The sequence below is a fragment of the Ictalurus punctatus genome, chromosome 28 (genome assembly GCF_001660625.3).
Source record: "Ictalurus punctatus breed USDA103 chromosome 28, Coco_2.0, whole genome shotgun sequence".
In the NCBI taxonomy this organism is placed as follows: domain Eukaryota; kingdom Metazoa; phylum Chordata; class Actinopteri; order Siluriformes; family Ictaluridae; genus Ictalurus; species Ictalurus punctatus.
Window position 1 is genome coordinate 19,611,235 of NC_030443.2, and position 21,824 is coordinate 19,633,058.

Consider the following 21,824-nt stretch of genomic DNA (forward strand, 5'->3'; position numbering starts at 1 on the left):
GTTTATGTAAATATTCCATTCAATTTATTCTAAAAAAACAAAAACAAAACAAAAACCCCACTATAACGAGAACAGTTCCGTGTCTTTTCCTGAAGCAGACGATCCGCGACATCAGAATGATTATAGTGAGGAACGCGACACAATTCGGAGTTAAACATGAGGCTTTGTGTTTATTTCTCATCTCGTCTACTTGATCATTTTGATCAGACTCTCCTTGTCGATCTCGAACAGCCTCCAGCCCTCCTCCAGCGAGAGATCGCTGGCGCCGCGGCGTTTGTAGAACTCGATGGAGGATTTGTTCCACTCGGCCACGATGAACTGCAAACTGCTGCAGCGACACTTCACCGCCATCTGGGAGAGAAATCAATATAAAACCGTCAGTTTTCGCATAAATTAAATGTCTACAGTGTCTCTTTGACGCTAACGTAGCCAATGGACGTTTATAGCCTCCGGTCTGTATTACAGATCTAAATGAAATGTGAAATGAATCTAACGTATAATCTGCACTTTAGGCCACACCCCTTTCCTGTGTTACTGCATAATTCCACGTGTTACATAATAGTGATGTTGTCCTTTATTATCCTAAAACATTACAAAATATCAAAGGGTATTGTACGAGAAACGGTGTATAAACTTTTGACTCCGTATTGCTCCAGTGCAAAGCAAAGGTCTTGTCTGATTCACGTTCAGATAAAATAGGACTTTTTTATGCTTTAAATGTTTAATAAAGCAGTGCAGAAGGTTCCTGAGGTGTGAAACTCACTTCACTGAGCTGCTTCAGGATTTCAGAGCCAATGCCATAACCTGAAACACCAAAAGACAAATTTACACTCAAACACAGACAAGCAGGTAAATTAGTGTGCAAAAGTGTGCACTCAATACACACAGACGCTGTACACAGTTACACAACACTGCTAATGAATTCTAGATTGCTATTCGTTTACAGTGATTATATAAATGCTCTAGTTGTAATACGTTACTGCTGTTGTTTCTGTGGTAAGAACTAATTCACACGGCTCACGTGACCCGAGGTGTACGTTTTCTGTAAAGCCATGTTTATTTAACATTTATGGAAGGAGTCTCCAGTGTGAGTGCTTTCCGTCAGTGAATGCGATCGGCTCGGGAATATAAACTCGGTTCTGTACCTCTGAACTCCCCCATGACATAAAAGTCTTCCAGGTAGAGCAGCTTCCCGATCCAGGGGTCGTAGGTGAAGTAGTACATGGCGAAGCCGACCACCGTGTGGCCTGAACACAAGAAAAGTGGAGAAAAATGACATCCTCACGCTTACCACACGCAGCGTCTGAATCCTGACTCGCTCTCTTGCTCTCTACACAAAGAGTGCACCGAAGTTCATTCATGTAGACGTCATATCTACTGAACCTCCACAGAGAACATCCCTAAATCCCTGCCTCGGACACATCGTGCACTACCCGGTGTCTAGGGACTATTATTAATGAATCCGTACCTGACTCCCGTGTAAACTATTTAAACATTTATTTCATTAGCAACTGATTCATAACCCACACGCTGCACTTTTATACAAGATGTAAGAAAGCACCGGGGATTGCCCGGGCTGTGTGAGAGATTCTTCTGTGAAATCTCTCTTAAACGAGTTGTGTGTAAACGGTTCTAGGTGAAGAGGGGCATCCGAGAGCGAGCCGTGTTGAGTCTGTGGTGGTGGTGTTATGGTACAGTAACTTGCCCTGTGCACTCTGCTTGTCCTTGGGCACTTCAGCGATGATGCAGTGGTAGAACGGATGATCTCCGAAACCGTCCTCCAGCAGCTCTAGAACACAAACAGGAGAACATGTAGTGATGAATCCCACCTGCAGTTCATACCTCAGCTTCAGTCTGGAGAATGGACAGGCGTGATGCGCCCTACATGGTCCCCCAAAATAGACCCCACACACTCGCGCTAAACCTACACACTTATACGTAACTGTGTTTCATCTAACTGTCCTGTATGTACCACATATTACATTACAGTGTGTGTGTGTGTGTGTGTGTGTGTGTGTGTGTAGGATGGAACTAGATTCTTTAGAGTTTTGATGATCAGAATCTTAATGTACACACTTTATCACTAACAATATACACATTTGATAAAGGTCATAATGTTAAGTGTCACACACTGGCCTTCTGAACATCACATCCTGCATCAAAGAAATCTGTATAGCGGAAAACGTGGCGCAGATTCATATTGCCCAATCAGAACGCTTGTCAGAGTGCGCTGCTAGCCAATCAGAGCAGGAGGCGGGACATGTGGGTATATACAGGAAATGCTGCGTACCTTTCTCGGTCAGAACAACTTGTTCTTCCATTTTCTCAAACTTCGCAAGTTCCTGAAATGATCAGCAGAACAAAAACCACATATGAGACAAATAAGACAAATAAGGAACAGAATACAAAACAGGAAGCAATAAAATAAGAAAGAGAAAGAAACGGGTAGACATTAAATGTGTAAATTCGTATTAGAATGATCTTTACCTTTATGAGACGGAGAATATCTGAGACGTCCTTGGGTTCAGCGTTCCGTAATATAAAACCGGCCATTTTCTCCTTTTGCTCTTTTTCCCTTTTCTCACTAATCCTCTATATGCGAAGTAAAGCAAGATTCGTTTCTTCATTCGGTTCTAAGGGGAGACCCTCAGCACAGAGTTAGATCCTGTCTTTAAGGGATTACATGGAAACTGCAGTGGCTGTGAAGGCGTTCTGGTGTTCTTCATCCTCCAGACCTGTATTAATACCCCGGCGTGACGTCATCCAGACACAGAGAGAGACCGCTCCTCTATTTTCCTGTGACTCAGTGGCTCAGTCTCACACGTGTAACTGTTAGACACACAGTGCACTATAAAGTGAGCAGGATCTATTGTGTTCGTGCCCTAGTTAGGGCCCCTAGGTACGGAGGAAGCAGCGGTTTGGGATCGAGCCCACAGTCATCGTCTCAGCTCCAGCCGGTTCCTTCCAGTTCAAGAGCGGATCAGCTGGGGGATGTGTTATCATCTAAATCTCTAACCTAGAAAAGCACAAAACGCGCTCTGTTCATTCATCCGTTTTATAGGCTTACATTCTTTTTTAAACATATAGACCCTATTCAGCATGTTTGTAGATCTGCTTTCTTTAACTGCCTGTAAATAAACAAGAAATTAAATAAATAATAAGAATCCCACCCTGTACCCGAAAGAGTTTTCCGGTTTGTTTCTCATTTGTAAGTCGCTTTGGATAAAAGCATCTGCTAAATGTGTAAATGTGTAAATGTGTAAATGTAAATGAAGAAATGTAAATGTTCCACATGAAGGTTCCTAGTTCCAGTGGTAGAACCTGTAACCATCCACACAACCCCTTTTTTCCTGCTGGTGTTTTTAGTGTTATTAACTGTGAAAGGAATAAAACACTTGGCATGCTGTTAGAGGAACATAACCAACACCACAAAGACGAGTTATCATTATCATCACCCCAAGGCTGATTATTTTCCTCTAACCGCACGTCCCCAAGTGTTTTATTCCACCGCAGTTTACCAACAATTACGACTTTTTATTTATGAAATAACGACATGTAATGCCCAAAGGTGTTACGCTCTGAGTTACCGCTGCATCGGGAAGTATATCCCATAATACTGTCTATATTTGTGTTCATTCTGGTCCACAGGAAGAACGCACATCTAACGGGATAAAAATCACTTTGCTGTTTGAAGATATTTGCTCCTGTGGGTTTCTGAAGAACAGCAACAGTATTATTTGTATTATAATAGTTATATGTATTATAATAGTTATAATGTATTATAATAATGATGGATTATGTGCATCAGGATTTGCTTCAGTGTTTTCAGTGTGTTCAGATCTTATACTGCATCACTGTGTACACGTCCTGAGGGCTTCTGCATAAGACAGCATGTAAACATGCTCCTAATGATAAGACTCACTGTACTCACAGAGCACAGCACATTACATCAGACCTGTCTTTCAGATGTCAGGACACACACACACACACACACACACACACACACGGGTTGGCACGCCGTTCAGGATGTCCCCCGCCCGTATGGAAAATGGATGGAGGAATGTTCTGTGAGATGTTCAAAGTTTGGGATATTTTTAACGAAAACTCTTTTCCAGAGCTTGTTCCTGGACTTGGTTTGATAGCTCCCTGGTCTTCAAGTTTGTTTAACAAACTCTGGGGTTCTTCCAGGAACAGGTGTACTTTATTTTGATCATGTGACACTTTAATTACATACAGATGACTTCTGATGGAAACCGAACCAGAACTAATTTAGGGGTTTCACAGTAATGGGGAGGAATACTTATATACTGACAACTTTTATGTTTTTTTATTTGTAAATAATTTTGCAAGATATATATATATATATATATATATATATATATATATATATATATATATATATATATATATATATATATAGTATCTCACAAAAGTGAGGACACCCCTCACATTTGTGTAAATATTTGATGATATCTTGTCATGTGACACACTGAAGAAATGACACTGTGCTACAGTGTAAAGTAGTGAGTGTACAGCTTGTGTAACAGTGTAAATTTGCTGTTCCCTCAAAATAACTCAACACACAGCCATTAATGTCTAAACCGCTGGCAACAAAAGTGATTACACCCCTAAGTGAAAATGTCCAAATTGGGCCCAAAGTGTCAGTATTGTGTGTGAACACCATTATTTTCCAGCACTGCCTTACCCCTCTTGGGCATGGAGATCACCAGAGCTTCACAGGTTCCTCTGGAGTCCTCTTCCAGTCCTCCATGACCACATCACGGAGCTGGTGGATGTCAGAGACCTTGTGCTCCTCCACCTTCCGTTTGAGGATGCCCCACAGATGCTCAATAGGGTTTAGGTCTGGAGACATGCTTGGCCAGTCCATCACCTTCACCCTCAGCTTCTTTAGCAAGGCAGTGGTGGTCTTGGAGGTGTGTTTGGGGTCATTATCATGCTGGAATACTGCCCTGTGGCCCAGTCTCTGAAGGGAGGAGATCATGCTCTGCTTCAGTATGCCACAGTACATGTTGGCATTCATGGTTCCCTCAATGAACTGTAGCTCCCCAGTGCTGGCAGCACTCATGCAGCCCCAGACCATGACACTCCCACCACCATGCTTGACTGTAGGCAAGACACACTTGTCTTTGTACTCCTCACCTGGTTGCCCCACACACGCTTGACACCATCTGAACCAAATAAGTTGATCTCGGTCTCATCAGACCACAGGACATGGTTCCAGTAATCCATGTCCTTAGTCTGCTTGTCTTCACCAAACTGTTTGCAGGCTTTCTTGTGCATCATCTTTAGAAGTGGCTTCCTTCTGGGACGACAGCCATGCACAGCAATCTGATGCAGTGTGCGGCGTAGGGTCTGAGCACTGACAGGCTGACCCCCCCCCCCCCCCCCCCCCCCCTTCAACCTCTGCAGCAATGCTGGCAGCACTCATACGTCTATTTCCCAAAGACAACCTCTGGATATGACGCTGAGCACGTGCACTCAACTTCTTTGGTCGACCATGGCGAGGCCTGTTCTGAGTGGAACCTGTCCTGTTAAACCGCTGTATGGTCTTGGCCACCGTGCTGCAGCTCAGTGTCAGGGTCTTGGCAATCTTCTTATAGCCTAGGCCATCTTTATGTAGAGCAACAATTCTTTTTTTCAGATCCTCAGAGAGTTCTTTGCCATGAGGTGCCATGTTGAACTTCCAGTGACCAGTATAAGGGAGTGTGAGAGCGATGACACCAAATTTAACACACCTGCTCCCCATTCACACCTGAGACCTTGTAGCACTAACAAGTCACATGACACCGCGGAGGGAAAATAGCTAATTGGGCCCTGTTTGGACATTTTCACTTAGGGGTGTACTCACTTTTGTTGCCGGCGGTTTAGACATTGTCTGTGTGTTGAGTTATTTTGAGGGGACGGCACATTGACACTGTTACACAAGCTGTACACTCACTACTTTACACTGTAGCACAGTGTCATTTCTTCAGTGTTTCACATGAAAAGATATCATCAAATATTTACACAAATGTGAGGGGTGCGCTCACTTTTGTGAGATACTGTATATATATATTGCTGAGTTCAGTATTACTGGATATTTTGTGTAGATTTATGAGGCTCAATTGAAATGAAGTGGATTTCAGTTCATCAGAACGTCAAGGTTTCAGATTGCAACACCACAAAATGTGGAAAAGTTCAAGGGGTGAATACTTATGCACAGCACTGTAAATACAGAGGATACAAGCATTTTAAAGTGAATATTGTTTATTTGATTTGATAATTAAAAGCACATAAATATATTCCCACATTCCATACAAATATATCAATATATTCAAATCTATTCAGCAATCACTGAAACAATAAAAACTCTGCGTTGTGTTTAAGAGGTAAAGTAAACATTAGACTGGTAACTGGTAACCCAGCACTGAGGAAGAGGAATAATCAGAATCAGAAACCTTACTTGTCGACCAAGAATGTTTAAAAATATAACATTTTTCCAAACCCCACAGCTGTCCACAGTAAAAAAAATCTGAAATGAAACACAGATGTATGAATGTAAATGAAGGAATCAGTATTTGATCATGTCGTTTGTGATGGTGTCGTCTTCCTCCACGTCCTCGGTGATTTTCTTTCCCACCAGTTTGAAGATCTTTTCCGGCGGGATGCCTTGTGGTTCTGCCACCTTCACCCCCAGCATGTCCAGGGTTAATTCTGTGCCTTTCTTCACCGCCTTCTTCGCCACCACCGACTTTCCCAGCTGAAACCAGAAAAAGATGAGTTTCCGTTTATAAACATTTGAATATATTTTCATTCAGAACCCATGTGGGGTGCAAAGTGTGTAGAGAGCAGGTAGAATGGTAGAACACGCTGGATTGCATGAACATGTCGACGATACTGTGACGGCAGATCAACTAACTGTGTGATTATGGGACTGTAAAAAGTGGAGAGAAGTTGGGCTGGAGTTCTCAGGAGAGCATGGTGTCTGAGATGTCTGGTGATTTCTGAACTAAGCGGTTCAGGACAGACAGAAGAGTTTCATGCGAAAGCTTTGTGGAGAAAGACAGAGATGGGATTCAGGAGTGTAAATTTAGTACACTGTACTCTGTGGAACTTTCTCTTTAAAAGTTTCTGACCTTGCTGTGGCAGGAGGATTCGCAGGGAAGCATCTGCTTCACTGGAGATCCCAGCGCCACCTCCACCACCCGAATCTCTCGTACCAGCGCCGCCAGCTCGGCCGGCTCCAGTGACGCCGCATGGTCGCTGCCTTTCCAGCTTTTGTCCAAGGTCACGTGCCGTTCCACGACCTTTGCACCCAGAGCTACAGCAGCCACGGACACGCTGATGCCTGCCTCGTGTCCAGAGTAACCGATTGGGATATCTGGGAATTCCTTCTGGAATTCCTGCACGGAGAGATGAGAATTAACATCAGTTCAGAGACGGTTGTTTTTCATACACTGCCAGTGAAATGTGTAGAATCACTCAGAAAGAAATGAAGACATGACAATATCTTACAGAGGTGTGCATTACTAACTACTCCCTTCACAGGACATAAAGAGAAATGTGAGGCTCCGGTACACAACTGTGCAGGAGGATCAATACATCAGAGTCTCTAGTTTGAGAAACAGACGCCTCACGAGCCCTCAGCTAGCAGCTTTGTTAAATATTACCCACAAGACACCAGTCTCATCTTCAGCTGTGAAGAAGCGACTCCGAGATGCTGGTCTTCTAGGCAGACTTTCAGAAACCTGATGCCGTGACTCGGCCGTAAACACCGGACGGAGGATGATTGGGAAAAAAAGTGTTATGGACAGACTAATTTAAGGCTGTCACTCCATTCTGCAATGTCATGCTGTACCCTCTAGATGGCGCTAGATTGGAGCGTTTCATCTTTTAACAGGACAATGACCCAAACACTGCTCAAAAAAAATGATGCAAAACCTATTTATGGCAGAAGCGGCGAGCGGGAATTCTGTCTGTAATGGACTGGTCAGCGAAATCACTGAATCACACTGAGATGTAGGAGAAGTTTTACCGGACGGCCATCAGACCAGTCCAGCTTCCGGGAGGTGCTTCAGGAAGCGTGGCGTGAAACCAATGCAGATTTCTTCAATTAACTGACGGAATGCTAAACATCTTCAAGGCTGTAAATTCTGCAAATATTTTTGTTTGAAGTTTGAAGCACTAAATTGTGATTAAATGGTTATTTCTAACCTCGTCCGTGTTTTGACGATATTTTCTATTCAGCTCGTCTGATGGATAAAAGTACGACTTTTCCTTTAAAAACATGACATTTTCGGAGTGATTCCAAACATTTGGACAGTAGCGTATATTGCTCTTGACAGGAGGAGAGAGTGGTGCGGTGATGACTGAAACTTTAACATCCATAACCCTGTTAAAAGGTTAATTAAAACATTTAATAAAGCAGTAAACTTCTTTAACAGAATACGGGGTAGAGGTTGTTGTTGTACTTGTTGAAGAGGTGAGATATTTCTGTTCTTTCTTTCCTAAAACAACCCTCTGTGAAACCTTCTGCTGAAGGGTTCTTCTAGGATTCTTTGGATGGTTAAAGGTTAAACCTTTATTAATGACCTTTTTCTGAAACCAAAAGAACCCTTGAGGAACCCATTCACAGTGTAGATGTCATTTACAGGTGATCATTTTTGTGCTAAAATGGACCGGTGTCCCGGAGTGAGAGAGCCTCACGGTGATGATGCGCAGGTTGACGTGCTCCATGGGGAGAGGATACGCGCTGGTGCACTGCAGGAAGGTGAACGCTGAGTTGTGCTTCTTCACCGTCTGATAAACATTGCGCATGATCTCCATCGACTGCATACCACTGGAGATCACCATGGGACGACCTGAGGACATGACGGAGAACATCTCAGTCCCGTACAACGTTAGTACAGATGTACAAAATCTACAAAATCTGTACACATTTCTAGGTCTCACGTTACTTAAAAAGAGGAGCCACCTTTCTTGGCAGTCTTCTCCAGGTAGGGAAGGTTGTTGGTGTCGGCCGAGGCGACTTTGAAGAAGGGGACGTTGATTTCATGCAGAAACTCTACAGCCATCTGTGAGAGAAATGATCAGGGAGAAACACTTATACCCTGAGCATTAAAGGTAAAAGATCTCAATCATCTTATCATTAGATTGACACCACAGTATTTAGGATTGATCCTGTCACACTTGATGCTTTCAGCTCGAGCTCTGGCCTCACTCACCTCCAGGTGTGGGGCGTGACGGAGTACATGTAACGGCGTTACGTAATCACGATATAAAACACTGGTGACTGTAATCCGTTACAGTGACGTCAGAAAACAAAGTCATCAGCTTACAGGTGCATTTAGTGAAAAAAGGGAATACTATCAGGATTACAGGATCGGGATTTTATTCATTTAAAACCAAAGAAATGAATCTTTTGCTAGAACACAACACAGTCAGTCGTGGCTCACGTGAGAACCTCCTGGTGCAGCGCTAATACATTTTGCACAAAGTTAATTTGGTAGAAACACAAATTGTTCTGTGAAATGTTTTTGTTTTTGTGCGTCCTCTTTTCCCCGGAACATGTCCTCTCTTTCAGACCTTAAAAAAGCTTCTAAATTTGAGAAAATGTCCGGGATTCTGCTTTAGTTTCATTATGATGTGTTTATGGTCTAATACTGCATGATGTGTGCGTGTGTGTGCATTGCTTTAACCCTCTCTCTAAGCCCCGCCTCCTCGCACACCGATTGGTCGATTATAAAAGGCTCACAGCAACTATTGTCCAAATTCCTGCCTCTCGACCGTTACCCCCCTCTCAGCGAGCGCGTGAAGGGGAAGCGATGTTGTGTTCGGTGTTAAACAGTTACTCCACAATAGCAGCGAATGAAGCTGTCCCGAGTCGGAACAACGCCCATGACCATATAAGGTCATGTTTAATTTAATCTTGTCGCGTTGCTTCGTATTACACGGCCATTCGAATGTGTAAATGATGGCAGAAGGTTCACTCGCAGTATCTGATATTTTATTTTATTCCATGAACATTCAAAAGAAAGTAGGAATTTATATTTATTTACGTGATGCTAATCGTGTGTCTTTTTCAGTGTATTAAAGTCTGCATTCATAGCAGCACTGTTCTGAACTCTACGACACAAAAAGGTGTCCTCTTTTCAGAAAACCAGAATATGGTCTAGCTTTTGTGATGTAATGTTACCGTCATAAGGGACAGAGGTCTTTTATTTGTTTATTTATTTTATTAAAACAAATCCGAACATTGCACATGTTTAAGCTCTGAAATAAGCTCTAAATAAATGTACTTTAGATCGTATTGCTTTTCTCTTGACTTTATTTGCATATGTGACCTTGAAGTAATCCAAAAATAATCAGATTACATTCCTTTCATATTGTGATACTTGGATTACGTTACTGATCACATTTTTATCAATTAATTTGTAACTTTAACTGAACACATTTTTGAAGTCCCCCCCCCCCCCGCTCACCTCATCCATCCCGGAGGCGGTGAAGAAAATGCCCACTTCATTAGCGAAGCTCTGCAGTTCTCTGTACTGCTCATGACTGAACTCCAGGTGGCGCTTGTGGTCCCCGTATGTGGCCCCCCACGCGTGAGGAGAGGAGTAGGAACGCTCGAGCGCGCGCTTGGCGAACCTGTGCTCGAGCTCACTCTTCTGGAATTTCACGCAGTCTGCACCACAGCTCTGCAGGAGGAGGGGAAGAGGAGGAGGAAAAGGAGGAGGATGGTGAGAGGTCATCGTCTGATCTAATGTAATCGATCCGACACTCAGTGTGTGAGTGACATGCGCAGTGAGGGACACGGAGGGGTATAAAGTGAGCTAATGATCGACTCGTGTGAAATGGGCTTGTGCTGTTCCTCTCCTGGGGCTGGAGAGGAGAGTCTGCACGGCGAGGTCTGATGTTCTGAGGAAGCGTCTGATGTGTAAGTGTGCTGGAGAGAAATAAGGCATGACTTTGGTTCTGTTATTTGTGATGAATGAGTTGTGTTGAAATTGAATGATGCATTTCCAGATACAGTCAGGCATGAAGGTTTTTATTTTTTATTTTTTGAGAAAGCAGCTTCTTACAGTTTCTTGGTTTATCAGATAAACATATCTTTTTCTATTTATTATGTAATGAATGCACCATCTTATTTATTATTATTTAGTCACACGGCAGATTAACTTCTTCTTCTACTTATTATTATTATTATTATTATTATTATTATTATTATTATTAGTATTATTATTATTATGATTTTTATAAGCGTGTTTGCAGATTCCACATATTTTTACAATTTTTTTCTCCTAGAATATATTGATGAAATTATAGTTATGTCTTTTCTGATATTTTCACAAATTATTGTGCGTAAATAACTGTGTTTAATAATAAAAGTTAACAGGTCTGATATAATAATAATAATAATAATAATAATAATAATAATAATAATAATAATAATGTTCTGGACCTGCAGTACCTTAGCCATGCGAATCATTTTCTTGGCAATCTCAATGTCTCCTTGATGATTCTGACCGATCTCTGCGATAATGAAACAGGGGTTTGACCCCCCGATCCTTCTTCCGGGACAAAGTTCAAACTCGAGAGGCATCTTCTGTCCAGTCCTAACCCTGTATCTGTAGATAATTTGCGCGTCTTTTCTTTAAGATGTTCTCAGGAGCAGCAGTATCTGAAGAGGCTTGCATGATGGTCAGGAGCCAATTTATACTCTTCACAATGATCCTCCTCCTCCTCCTCCTCCTCCTCCTCCATACCGGATCAGTGGCATGTTTCAGGGACAATGGACACGTCACTCATCCCGGTATATGCCGAAAGTGAGCTGTTTCCCGATACTCATCTTTTATTCATTGTAATACTTTTGAATCGGTCTATTAGTGAACAATTCACCAGATGCAGAGACAAATAACTCTCTGGTGTGTCTCCACATACCAGCCGCAGCATCACCTCCTCCATCACGCTCAGTGTCCGTACATCTGACCCGTCCACCGGGACTTTAAACTGATATCAGCTGAGATTCCTAAAAGCAGCGCAAAGTTAACATTATTTTAAGTGTGTGTGTGTGTGTGTGTGTGTGTGTGTGTGTGTGTGTGTGTGTGTGTGTGTGAGAGAGAGAGAGAGTTCACTGTACAGTTTCATTTTGATTGTTGTGCTGCGATTCTTTTTTTAAAACTCGATTCTGATTATTATAAAGGACAGAAACGAAACCCGTGATGCTTTTTATCTCGTGTAAACACGTCACACTCACTTTTGGACAGTTTCGGGTTGCATGACCCGACACAAACAAACAAACAAACAAACAAACAAACAAACAAGCTAAGAAATAAAAGAGGACATTGATGATTTGAGTAGTTTTGTATGGATTTGTCGGAGTAGGTTTTACTGCGCAGGTTAAAGTGCACTCGGAGCAGCGGGTAAAAGCGCGACCACAATGTCGCAAAATACACCGGAAACGGGAAAAGGCAAAAAACAAACAAACAAACAAACAAACAAACCTCAACGTTTAATTAATCTAGATTATAGACTTCTGTATAAACTCGCGCGCGCGGTCATTACCGATTTATACATTTCCGCGCGTGAGCGTTACCGAAAGGCTGCGTGCGTAAATTAATTAATCACGTGCTTTTAAAAAAAGGGAAAATAAAATACAGGCAATTCACGTGAGATTTTTTTTTTTTAAAAAAAGATTCATATTCATATTCAGAAGAGTCCAATCGAACCGCAATGATCTGACATGTACAGCATTCCGATTCAAATATTTCCCCAGTTATACCCATGTAATAATTTAATCAGATTCTAGGTCTAATATTACTACTAATAATAATATAATACACTATATATATATATATATATATAATACATTCCTGGGGAATTTTTTTAAATGGACCAACCCAAAATGTCAAAATATTAAGCTTTTAATGATTTTAATGATTTTAACAACAAATCATTGGTTAGAAATGAGCAATGAGTTTATTATTTTGCCATTTTTGCCCCCCCCCCCCTTTATGACACCGTCCTCACAGAAAAGACACACAAACTTCACAAGTGAATAATCACACGATTTAGACACGTTATATTTCACGCTTAAAAAACACTCACGTGAATTGCCTGTATTTTATTTTCCCTTTTTTAAAAGCACGTGATTAATTAATTTACGCACGCAGCCTTTCGGTAACGCTCACGCGCGGAACTGTATAAATCTAGAAGAATTAAACGTTGAGTTTTTTTCCTTCTCCCTTTCCCGTTTTAACACAACATGAAACGAATGAAATGCCTGTGTTTTACAGATGGCGGGAAAAAGACACACAAAGCCACAGCAGCTGCTGTTTTCTGAAGCAGAAAGCAGAATCTTTTCCCAGAATCTTCCAGGACAGACTTCTGTTGCGGATGAAACAGGTGAAGGCACGAGACGCAGTTAAAGGGCGTGTCTTTGCACTGCGTGCTGGAGTTCTGAGTGGAGGAACCACACTGTCAGCGGTGTGAGAGACATGGAGGCAGCAGCCAGCCCGAGAGAAATCTCTCCGAAAGAGAATCCGCACAAAGCGGCGTTAATTCTGGCCAGAGGAGGGAGCAAAGGGATCCCCCTGAAGAACGTCAAGGTCCTGGCTGGAGTTCCTCTCATCGGCTGGGTGATCCGAGCAGCGCTGGACTGTGAGCTTCTCGACAGGTATTAAAGATCTGAAACACGTCTCATCAGAAATCTCTCTTCCACCAATAGCTTTTATTCCTCCAGGAAAAGGTGAAAGATGTAAAGTGTGAGTTTTTCAGGCCAGTGCGAACTTGAGCGAGAGATCTAATCTCATCAGACACTATATCTGTGCTATAAAAGAGATTTGCATGATAAGAGGTACTGAGGGAGCAGGTGGAGAGGAGCAGGTGGAGAGGAGAGGAGCAGGTGGAGAGGAGCAGGTGGAGAGGAGCAGGTGGAGAGGAGCAGGTGGAGAGGAGAGGAGCAGGTGGAGAGGAGAGGAGCAGGTGGAGAGGAGCAGGTGGAGAGGAGCAGGTGGAGAGGAGCAGGTGGAGAGGAGCATTAAATCCGACACTCAGTTTAAAATGCATAAAAATGATCCGCAAGTGCATTTGATAATAACAACCAAAAAGTCAATAAAACTACACAAATTGTTTATATATATATTTATATTTATATTTTAAATGTATTTTGTCTGCTGGATTGTAGTTGATTAGATTATCAAGTGATTAAATAATCTAAATTAATTACATATGAGACATGTGTGAGACGTCTGTGAGACGTGTGCGTGGCCTGTGAGACATGTAACGTGTGAGACATGTGCCGTGTGAGACATGTGCCGTGTTCTCTCGTTCTCAGCGTCTGGGTGTCCACAGACCACGATGAGATTGAGTGCATTGCCAAACTCTGGGGCGCTCGGGTGATTCGCCGGAGTCCCGAGGTGTCCAAAGATTCCTCCAGTTCACTCGACACCATCCGCGAGTTCATCAGACTGAGGCCAGGTACACGCATGATCACATGATCACATGTCACCTGTCTGTGACCAATAAAAACAGAAACACACCGTGAACGTGATTTAGAGCCGATCATGACGATGTGGCAGCGGTACACAGTCCTCGCTTCCAGCGATGCAACACGAGTGAGACCCATCACCACATGTAGATTGTGTATGAGATACGAGCTTTATTGGGGTTGATGATTACACTTGTGTCAATGATTAACTCACAGCTCTGTTGAAATGACAGAAACTCAGTAATCAGTATCGTATCAGTAACTCCACAGACAGACGCCTGCTGAGTGAAGCGCTGTGCACAATACTGACAGATACCTGAAACCGACCAACAACCATAATTCAGTTCAAGTTCCTGTTCTCACACAATGGATGAAAAAAAGTTTACACACCCCTGATAAATCATGTCAGAGCCGTTTCCGCCTCAGTGTGAAATTACAACTCTCGTTTTTCTCTCTCTCCTGAAATCAGTGGTAGAAAAACACACAACCGTACACAACGCTACACAACCCTACACAACGCTACACAACCCTACACAACGCTACACAACGCTACACAACGCTACACAACCCTACACAACGCTACACAACGCTACACAACATTACACAACCCTACACAACCCTACACAACGCTACACAACCGTACACAACGCTACACAACCCTACACAACGCTACACAACCCTACACAACGCTACACAACGTTACACAACCCTACACAACCCTACACAACGCTACACAACCATACACAACGCTACACAACATTACACAACCCTACACAACCCTACACAACGCTACACAACGCTACACAACCCTACACAACGCTACACAACCATACACAACGCTACACAACCCTACACAACCCTACACAACGCTACACAACGCTACACAACCCTACACAACGCTACACAACCATACACAACGCTACACAACCCTACACAACCCTACACAACGCTACACAACATTACACAATGCTACACAACCCTACACAACGCTACACAACCCTACACAACGCTACACAACGCTACACAACGCTACACAACCATACACAACCCTACACAACGCTACACAACATTACACAACCCTACACAACCCTACACAACGCTACACAACCGTACACAACGCTACACAACCCTACACAACCATACACAACCCTACACAACGCTACACAACCCTACACAACGCTACACAACACTACACAACGCTACACAACCATACACAACCCTACGCAACGCTACACAACCCTACACAACGCTACACAACATTACACAACCCTACACAACCCTACACAACGCTACACAACCATACACAACGCTACACAACATTACACAACGCTACACAACCCTACACAACGCTACACAACCCTACACAACCCTACACAACGCTACACAACCATACACAACGCTACACAACATTACACAACCCTACACAACCCTACACGATGCTACACAACGCTACACAACCCTACACAACGCTACACAACCCTACACAACGCTACACAACGTTACACAACCCTACACAATGATACATAACCCTACACAACGATACACAACCCTACACAACGATACACAACGCTACACAACGCTACACAACGTTACAGAACCCTACACAAGGCCCGATAATAACCAGTGATATTCTCATGACTCAGTCCGAGTAGGACTCCAGATGTCGCACGTTTCCTGAACACACTCTTCCTTCATCCGTGTTGCAGAGGTGGACATTATTTGTCACATCCAGGCCACTTCTCCATGTCTGCACCCTTACCACATTAAAGAGGCGCTAGAGATGATCACGGAGGAGGGATATGACTCGGTGTTTGCCGTGGTGCGCCGACATCAGTTCCGCTGGACGGAGGTGAAGAGAGAAGGTATGACGACGGAGGAGTTTCATTCAGGAGGGAATGCATGGAATAAAATCTCTAGATCATCTGTACATTACTAAGTGCGACGTGTTCATGTACTGTATTTTGGGCGGAGATCAAAGGGGGTCTTAGCAGCGGTTTTTGCCCCAGCTTAAAGGGCACATTCTGCACATGTAATTAATTACGTGTTTATAATCCTGTTCTAGAAGGTAAGAACCCTGTTCCTCTGAACCTGGACACCTCCAGGAGACCACGCCGTCAGGACTGGCCAGGAGAGATCTGTGAGAACGGTTCCTTTTACTTCACCAGGAGAGAACTGTTGGAGAAGGGCTTTCAGCAGGTACGATATCCACATGACTGATTTATCCACACGTGCACGTGTCATTAATGTCCAGGAGTGACACTGAACTGAAGTCTTACTTTATACATTAATAAAACTCTGTACAGATTACATCACAGGGTTGGACTGCACCAAAAAGGGTTAAACAGTTCATCAAGATTTACTTATCTAAGTTTTATTATGATTTTTCAGAATGATAATTATAATATAAACTTAAGATCTGATTTAAACCTTCATGTTTATAATTGAGTTCAGCACCGTGCTTTCCTCTATTCGTCTGTTTTTATCCTTGTAAGTTTAAACCACTTCATCTAATCTGGAATTAAATCTAAGTTTAAGATAAAGGATAAACAATGTCGTAAATCCAGTACTGATTATTTTAAAAGTTTAAAGTTTAGTGCAAATTATAATAATGATAATAATAATAATAATAATAATAATAATAATAATAATGATGATGACAATGATAGATAAACTTTCCCGATGAAAGGGTGGTGCAGTCTGAGTCGTAGTTACAACATGTTCTCCTTCTCCGTATGACTCGAAGGCTGGCAGAATCGCCTACTACGAGATGCTTCCTGAGCACAGTGTGGATATCGACGTGGACATCGACTGGCCCGTAGCAGCTGAAAGAGTCCTCAGGTAGGGACGAAAACCTTAAAAAACTATTTTCCCTGAAACCTGAATTGAGGGAGTTATTCTGCACCGTGTACGTTTCATCCAGACCTTTACAAATCCCATCCGGACAGGTACAGAAGCTCACAAAGGTGGAACATTTTAATCAGGGTTATACATGTGAAAGCCTTTACCATTCAGTACCATTCAGTACCATTCAGTACCATTCAGTACCTTTCAGTACCATTCAGTACCATTCACTACCATTCACTACCATTCAGTACCATTCACTACCATTCAGTACCATTCAGTACCATTCATTACCATTCACTACCATTCAGTACCATTCAGTACCTTTCATTACCATTCAGTACCATTCAGTACCTTTCATTACCATTCACTACCATTCATTACCATTCACTACCATTCAGTACCATTCACTACCATTCAGTACCTTTCATTACCATTCACTACCATTCATTACCATTCACTACCATTCAGTACCATTCAGTACCATTCATTACCATTCACTACCATTCAGTACCATTCACTACCATTCAGTACCATTCAGTACCATTCACTACCATTCAGTACCATTCAGTACCATTCACTACCATTCAGTACCATTCACTACCATTCACTACCATTCAGTACCATTCACTACCATTCAGTACCATTCAGTACCTTTCATTACCATTCAGTACCATTCAGTACCTTTCAGTACCATTCACTACCATTCAGTACCATTCACTACCGTTCAGTACCATTTAGTACCATTCAGTACCTTTCATTACCATTCAGTACCATTCACTACCATTCAGTACCTTTCATTACCATTCACTACCATTCACTACCATTCACTACCATTCAGTACCATTCAGTACCGTTCAGTACGATTCATTAATATGCTGCGACGTGGCTCTGATGAGGAATTCCTCCCTAAACATAAAACATAAGAAAAACATTCATTTCACAGTGAAACTGTGTTCAAAAGACTAACAATAACGAGTTTGGAGACGAAAAACACACTAAAAGTTACTACAGTGTAAAATATTTCATCTACACTCACTGCCCGTTTTATTAGGAACACCTGTACACCTGTCCGTTCATGCAGGAATCTAATCAGCCAAACATATTTCAGCAGCGTGGTCCATAACAAACACGCAGAGACAAGTCCAGAGTTTCGGCTAATGTTCACATCAAACAGAAGACTGAATAAAACAGTGTGATCTCTGGAACCGTGACAGGTTCTTGGTACCGAACAGAAACTGCTGATGTCCTGGAATGTTCACACACACACACCCACACACACCCACACACACCAGTCTCTAGAGCTGGGCTGCGATCCTATTCAGAAAGGTCAGGTGTGGTGCACGTGTTTATTCCAATCAAGCAGAAGCCAAACCCGATTCCTCTGAACGATAAAATCAGCTAATTAAACAGGTGGAGCCGGGTGTGGCTCCGGCTTGATTGGAATAAACAGCTGCGCCCACACGACCCTCTCCGGGTAAGACCAGACACCCCTGCTCTAACGGTTACTCAGAATGATGTCCTCATTTCCACTCGAATTACTACCTTATAGTTTAGAAAATAATAAAGTTATAAAGTCTTAAATGTTCAGTCTGTGGTGTTGAAATCGTTAAAAACAGTTCCAAAACTGACCGCAGACTTTCCTGCTGCTTTATCTCACAGCAGTAAATCATAGAATGAGGTGTTTCTCTCCGCATGTTTCCCGGCTTGTTGCCACATGTTGCAGATTTCCCTCTCTTGTGATTGTTCATTGTGTACTCTTACTCCATCTCTTAAGTTGTGGTTAAAGATGAAGAATATTTATGTGGAATGAGTAATAACTGAGCAGTATAATTACTCCACCTCAAATATTACGGATATCTGAAAAATATCATTTGTTGGTCAAATGCTAATTTATTTTCCTGAAACAATCTTCAATAAAAGAAATAAATGTTAGACAAAGTGAACTGTTGGAATTTTGGGCATTTATTTTGCTGTGTCCAGCTCACAGAATCACTTCATGATATTACGAGATTTTATTAAGTATAGATTTTTATTATTGTGATGTTTAGAAGGACCCTGAATTATGTTCTAGAGCGTACTCTCAGGGAAAAAGAGAGTTTTTTAAAAAAGTCTTTGGATTGGAAATAACAGAATGAGTAATTATAGTTGAGATTTTTCATTTCGGGACGTTCTTCTTGACTCGTGACACGTTATCATTTGTAGACACTGACCAGGTGATTCTTTACTGCTCTTTGGCAGGTTCGGATATTTCGGGCGTGATGAGTCCAGAGTGATTAAGCTGTTGTTCTGCTCCGTGTCCGGCTGTCTGACCGATGGACAGATTTACATGTCGGTCTCTGGGGAGGAGCTGGTGTCCACCAACACACAAGATCTCAGCGCCGTTCACCTGCTGCAGAGCGAGAACGTCGAGGTGAGACTTACCTGCTCTTGTGTAGCGTCACAACATCGTCCTTTATTTCTTTTATATGCTCATAGATTTGGTTCTGCATGTCAGGTGATCCTGATCTCCTCCAGCAATGACCCGGTGTCTGAGGTTCTGTCTGAAAAGCTGGCTGAGCGTGCAGGATGTGTTCTCCGCTACAGAGTCCAGAACAAACAGGCTGAAGCGGAGAGTCTGATGAAGGAGCGAGGCCTGCAGTGGGGAGACGTGGCCTTCTTTGGTGAGACTCCAAACAATTCGAAACATTCCTGAACGTTTTTTCGGAAGAACGTTTCTTTCACAGTACTGAAAAGTGCTCCTGGTTCCTGTCTGCTTTGTCCTCAGGTACGGATCTGCAGGATGTGGAGTGTTTATCCAAGGCTGGCTTTAGTGGGGTTCCTCCAGGAGCTCTTGCTGCCTCGGTCATCGCCTCTAAATACACCTGCAAGAACGCCGCAGGCCACGGAGCGCTGCACGAGTTTGCTACTTACCTTCTCCAGCTGAAGAAGAAAACCCTTTCGACCCCAAATCATGACAACATCGATAGGAAAAATTTTTAGAGGAAATAGAATGTGGGTTTTGCCATGTTGCCTTGAAATGCATTTAAATTCTGGGGTTTTTCCCAAATCGTTTCTGTTCTTGGTTTGATTTGATTGGTGGTTTGGTGTGCTGCAGGGTTGAGCACTGGTGATTGAAAAAAATGAAATTTGGGCTGTTATTATGCAATTAAACATGTGAGTGTTCAATAAATGTTCAAAACTTGCGGTGGGATGTTGGATCTTCAGAATTCAAAGTCCTGGTGATTCAGTCAGAACCATGACACAGACACTGAATCCATCTAGAGATGTCCTCATGCGCAGCTCGTGTCCACGGGCCGAACGTACACCACAGTATATTTAAAAAGTCTACACACCCCTCCTGTATGGCAGCTTTTTGTGACGGAACTTTTCCCAAATGACTACCTGTACACATTCAATAAAAAAGGTCTTTTATAAAAAAGGGAAAAAAAAGTACAAATGAAAGTTACAGTAATCTGGTCGCATAAGTGTACACACCCTTTTATAATCGGGGGCGTAGCCGTGTTCAGAATGAACCAATCACGTTCAAGCTCATGCTCAAAAGTATTTATCATACAGCTGTCATCAATGAAATTATTCTAATTAACCCCAAATAAATACAGTTCAGTTCAGTGTTATTAGTGTAGCGTGTTTAACGGTGGACGTCGTCCCAGAGCAGCGGTACAGAAATATATACACTCAGGATATAGATGTTAAATGTATGAATTTATCTCTAATGAGCAGACAGAGGAGACGTGGGGAGGAAAAACTCCCTGAGACGATATGAGGAAGGAACCTCGAGAGGAACCGGACTCAGAAAGGAACCCGTCCTCATCTGGGTGACACCGGACAGTGCGATTATAAATAAATACACCCCTTCTATAAATGTGCTAATACTACATGCTCAAATAGTGCAGTTGTGTAAGCAGGAAATTCATTAGAGTTTCTACAGGAAGTCTGTTGTGTTGAACTTCTCCACTGATCACTGATGGAGACTCGAGTGCAGAACTGTTTGTGGTGATTGTAGTGTCGTGTAGTGACAATACATTTCTTATCTTAGCAATATTACTGAGATGAAAGAAGACTATCCTAGTAATATTATCTACATGAGCATGAGATGAAAGACTGGAGTCAATAATCACTCCGAGGTCTTTACCTCAGTGTGCATCGAGAAGTCTCCATTTACATCCACGGCCCGATAACGATGGGTCTAATAAGACCTGAGGCAGGAGAGGACTGTTCCCTTAATTTCATCAACATGTGCACCTGAGTGTGCATCGAGAAGTCTCCATTTAATGAAATAACGTTAATGAAGAGACGTAAACAAACACGTAATAAACATCTGCATGCTGATAAATATGATAATTAAACATGTCATGGCCCTGTGCAGATCTAGCACTAAAGTAGAATAATAAAAACACGGCGCTTTTCTTTATTGCGGGCTGATTATCCATTCTTTTTGAAAGAATGGATAAATTCATTGGCCGGGTGAGATCTGTGAGAACGGTTCCTTTTA

At 42.5% G+C, this 21,824-nt stretch overlaps 3 protein-coding genes across 6 annotated transcripts; 1 reads left to right on the forward strand and 2 right to left on the reverse strand.

The window, feature by feature from the left end:
• On the reverse strand, positions 1-2,731 carry sat1a.2 (spermidine/spermine N1-acetyltransferase 1a, duplicate 2). The gene is given in 6 exon segments (NM_001200458.1): positions 1-351; positions 764-804; positions 1,146-1,247; positions 1,706-1,789; positions 2,291-2,342; positions 2,488-2,731. Coding segments are annotated over 6 exon segments (510 nt in total). The 5' UTR covers positions 2,554-2,731; the 3' UTR covers positions 1-186.
• A 3,518-nt stretch (positions 2,732-6,249) lies between these two features.
• On the reverse strand, positions 6,250-11,701 carry LOC108260162 (sialic acid synthase). Its single transcript, XM_017460228.2, has 6 exons — positions 11,471-11,701; positions 10,482-10,697; positions 8,975-9,074; positions 8,707-8,861; positions 7,137-7,403; positions 6,250-6,760 (listed from the first exon to the last, which is right to left on the reverse strand). Exons 1-6 carry the CDS (start codon positions 11,600-11,602, stop codon positions 6,572-6,574), a joined length of 1,059 nt encoding a protein of 352 aa, XP_017315717.1. The 5' UTR covers positions 11,603-11,701; the 3' UTR covers positions 6,250-6,571.
• Positions 10,713-20,514, forward strand: LOC108260153 (N-acylneuraminate cytidylyltransferase B). 4 transcript variants are annotated; one of them, XM_053677129.1, is made up of 10 exons: positions 10,713-10,936; positions 11,659-11,812; positions 13,296-13,675; positions 14,336-14,478; positions 16,195-16,350; positions 16,551-16,684; positions 17,232-17,326; positions 19,571-19,742; positions 19,827-19,992; positions 20,097-20,514. In XM_053677129.1, the coding sequence occupies exons 3-10, from the start codon at positions 13,497-13,499 to the stop codon at positions 20,309-20,311; spliced, it is 1,260 nt and encodes a 419-aa protein (XP_053533104.1). In that variant the 5' UTR covers positions 10,713-10,936; positions 11,659-11,812; positions 13,296-13,496; the 3' UTR covers positions 20,312-20,514. The 4 variants fall into 4 exon arrangements, with proteins under 4 accessions (XP_053533104.1, XP_017315702.1, XP_017315701.1 ...); XM_017460213.3 differs by lacking the exon at positions 11,659-11,812; XM_017460212.3 differs by lacking the exon at positions 10,713-10,936 and having other exon boundaries at positions 11,681-11,825.
• The last annotated feature ends 1,310 nt before the right edge of the window (positions 20,515-21,824 follow it).

Coding starts and splice junctions, on each gene's coding strand:
- LOC108260153 (XM_053677129.1), top strand. CDS start 13,497: ATGGAGGCAGCAGCCAGCCCGAGAGAAATCTCTCCGAAAGAGAATCCG. Junction 13,676..14,335: donor GACTGTGAGCTTCTCGACAG/GTATTAAAGATC, acceptor TCTCGTTCTCAG/CGTCTGGGTGTCCACAGACC. Junction 16,685..17,231: donor TGGAGAAGGGCTTTCAGCAG/GTACGATATCCA, acceptor TATGACTCGAAG/GCTGGCAGAATCGCCTACTA.
- LOC108260162 (XM_017460228.2), bottom strand. CDS start 11,602: ATGCCTCTCGAGTTTGAACTTTGTCCCGGAAGAAGGATCGGGGGGTCA. Junction 9,075..10,481: donor CCGCCTCCGGGATGGATGAG/GTGAGCGGGGGG, acceptor TTTCTCTCACAG/ATGGCTGTAGAGTTTCTGCA. Junction 6,761..7,136: donor AATCCTCCTGCCACAGCAAG/GTCAGAAACTTT, acceptor TTCTGGTTTCAG/CTGGGAAAGTCGGTGGTGGC.